The 3,400-nt window shown below is 36.6% G+C and overlaps 1 protein-coding gene across 1 annotated transcript; it reads left to right on the top strand.

The window, feature by feature from the left end:
* Nucleotides 1–1,017: 1,017 nt before the first annotated feature.
* LOC104774175 (serine/threonine protein phosphatase 2A 57 kDa regulatory subunit B' alpha isoform-like) lies at nucleotides 1,018–3,395 on the top strand (the record flags this gene model as incomplete). Its single annotated transcript, XM_010498839.2, has 2 exons — nucleotides 1,018–2,621; nucleotides 3,216–3,395. Coding segments are annotated over exons 1-2 (1,341 nt in total), but the record flags the coding sequence as incomplete, so codon positions are not given.
* Between the last annotated feature and the right edge of the window lie 5 nt (nucleotides 3,396–3,400).

Below are 3,400 nucleotides of genomic sequence, written 5' to 3'. Positions count from 1 at the left end.
ATTAAGTTTCAACGCCTTTTCTTCGGGAGCTCCTCCCTCGAACCTCAGGAAGGATATAAATTAATCTTTTAGTTTGCTTAAACCAAAAAACACATGATGATTTTAATACATTACCAAGCACCATTACTTTTCACGAGCCATTCCGCCACATGACGAATAGTGACGTTGACGTACCATATAATTATTATGATAAAATTGGTTAAACAATCAAAACGTATGTCAATAAAGCTTTTTGTATCTGTGATGTTTTGGATAAAAGATGCTGGAAGATGAAATTACCAATTGGTCTTTCTTATATGTTTACTTCTCTCTTTTTTTTTTTTTTTGTTGTTGTTGTCTAGAATCTTTTGCTGGCATGTGGGTAATGTCGAATCCCTCACTAAAACTCGGATCACTGTACTGGTTGAGCTTTAAACACTTAACTTGAGATATAACCACTTTTTAAAAAATTAAAGTCATCAAAATCCAATCCAATCCAATCGAGTCCTGCCTTGTTGTTGTATGATGTATCCCTTCGTTATCTTCTAAGGTTGTTATTATGATATTATCCCATCCATAGTAAAATTTTGGAATATAAAATTTAAAAGATTTTGTCTATAGCGACTACTCGGTTTATTTGATTTCTTTCATCATTAAAATCTATTGATGACCACTTGTCACTATCCTTCTTGTAATGTCATGTTAATTTCAAATGGATAATGAAATTCATACATTATGTGTTTATTTTTATTTCTAAAGCATCATCTTTCACTAGGCCTATCATTTACGTAATGTTTTATAAAATAAAATTATAGAAATTAAGTCGTTTTTTTGTTGTTGTTGTTGTTGCATAATCAGAATAATGATCATTATTCATATATGGACCAAATAGTTAAGTTGCGAGCACTTCACTCACAAGCCACGTGCACACAAGAACCATCACACTTACGCTAACGTTTAGGATAAAAACATAAAATGTGATTTCAAGAAGATAATTAAACAAAAAAAAACATCAAAAACTATTTTAAAAACATTTTTTTTATAATAATAATAATATCGTCGTGTCTTTGGTTGTGAATTGAAGAGAATTTTTGAATAACAAAGTGAAATTTCAAAAATATCGTAATTATATTATTTTTTTTCTGTTTCCATTTTAATTTCTCTCTTCTCTCTCTCTCTCGCTCACCGGAAAAATTCGCTGTCCAAATCTCCGAGGATCTCTTCGATCAATCCAACGGTTTAATTTCACCATTTTCAGATCTCACAGAAAGCAAACTCGAAGATTGATACAGAAGAAGTGTAGTGGAAGAAGGTTCTTCTTCTTCTTTGTTGTTGTAAAGCAATTTTTGAATCTGAAATACTTAAGAGATTCATTCAATTCATCTTTCATTTCGTTTCACGCTTGATTCAATTTTGAGTTCGCGAAACTTAGGGTTTCTAAATAGGGAGAAACAACAACTTAGGGTTCTCTCTCTGAAGCCATGTTTAAGAAGATCATGAAAGGTGCACATCGAAAGGCCTCTAGAACTGAGGCGAATGATTCGTCTATGTATGGGTTTGATCCACCAGGTCATGGATCCAACAATATGGTTGTAAATCACGCATCTCGTGGTTCACTGCTTCCTTCTTCTCCAGGTTCAACAACGGCACAACCCCATCCTCCTCCTCCTCCTATGTATTCAGTCGAGCCTCTTTCTTTGTTCAGAGACGTTTCTGTTTCCGAGCGTCAATCCTTGTTCTTGAGGAAACTCCAGATTTGCTGTTTCCAGTTTGATTTCACAGATACGTTGAAGAACGCGAGGGAGAAGGAGATAAAAAGGCAGACTTTATTAGAGCTTGTTGATTTCATTCAGTCTGGTGCAGGGAAGCTCACTGAACTCTGTCAAGAAGAAATGGTTAAAATGGTTTCGTTTAATATATTCAGGTGTCTTCCTCCTGCTTCACATGAGAATACAGGTCAAGAGCCTGCTGATCTCGAGGAAGAGGAGCCTTACTTGGAACCATCTTGGCCTCATTTACAGCTTGTTTACGAGTTGCTTCTTAGATACATTGTTCCTTCTGACACAGATACTAAAGTTGCTAAACGTTATATTGGCCATTCCTTTGTGTTGAAGCTTCTTGAGTTGTTTGAGACTGAAGATCCTAGAGAAAGGGAGTACTTGAAAACGATTCTTCATAGGATTTATGGCAAGTTTATGGTACACAGACCCTTTATTAGGAAAGCAATGAATTATATATTCTATAGGTTTATCTACGAGACTGAGAGACATAGCGGGATTGGGGAGCTTTTGGAGATTCTTGGTAGTATTATCAATGGGTTTGCCTTGCCAATGAAGGAGGAGCACAAGCTTTTTCTGATCAGGGCGTTGATACCGCTGCATAAGCCGAAACCTATCGCAATGTATCATCAGCAGTTGTCTTACTGCATTGTTCAGTTTGTGGAGAAAGATTATAAGCTTGCGGATACAGTGATCAGGGGATTGCTAAAGTTTTGGCCTGTGACANCAAACTGTACAAAAGAGGTTCTCTTTCTTGCTGAACTTGAAGAGGTTCTCGAGGCAACACAAACTGTTGAGTTCCAACGCTGTATGGTCCCTCTGTTCCAACAGATTGCTCGATGCCTCAGTAGCTCTAATTTTCAGGTTAGTAAAAATCTCGTATCGTATGGCTTGGTTTCTCTTTTCAATCTGCTCGTTAAAGTTTCTTAGGCTTTGGAGCCTTTCCTGTTTAGCTTCTTGTATGAAAGGCTTATGTTGTGTGATAATTTTGCATATCGAGGCAATGATCTAGGCCTATTACCTCAAACTCATGTTCTGACTCCTCATTTGAAAAAAAAGTACTGTAATTTCTTTATGTGCTTAGCATAGAATCTTAATTTTTTCTGGTTATTTTCTCCTTTTATTTCATGCCTATTTCAGCAAAATGACTCGAATCATAGCCATCTCTGTTGATCTCCTGCAATTGCTATTACCATCTGCTAAATAAATGATTTGATTCGTACATCAATCGTCTTGTGTGTCACTCGTCTTGATTTAGCTCTGCCAGACAGCCAACTCCGCTGAATTGATTAAAAACCTTTGCTTTTAGTTTGTTCATGTGTGATAGAATTCTCTTTGAACAAACCATGGTTTCATCTTCTCTATAGCTTTAACTTAACCAACTTATATTTGCTTGAATTACTAAGGAATTTTCTCAATCTCTCATACTCAAAGTGCATATATTATCATGCAATGCAGGTTGCAGAACGAGCACTGTTCTTATGGAACAACGAGCACGTAGTGGGTCTAATTGCTCAGAACAGAAGCGTGATCCTTCCTATCATATTCGGTTCGCTGGAGAAAAACACAGAGTCTCACTGGAACCAAGCAGTGCATGGTCTAAGCGCGAATATAAAGAGAATGTTCATGGAGATGGACCCTGA

The sequence above is a fragment of the Camelina sativa genome, unplaced genomic scaffold (assembly GCF_000633955.1).
Source record: "Camelina sativa cultivar DH55 unplaced genomic scaffold, Cs unpScaffold01758, whole genome shotgun sequence".
Taxonomy (NCBI): Eukaryota; Viridiplantae; Streptophyta; class Magnoliopsida; order Brassicales; family Brassicaceae; genus Camelina; species Camelina sativa.
Note: the sequence above shows the minus strand (reverse complement) of the source record. Positions and strands in the feature narration are given on the sequence as shown.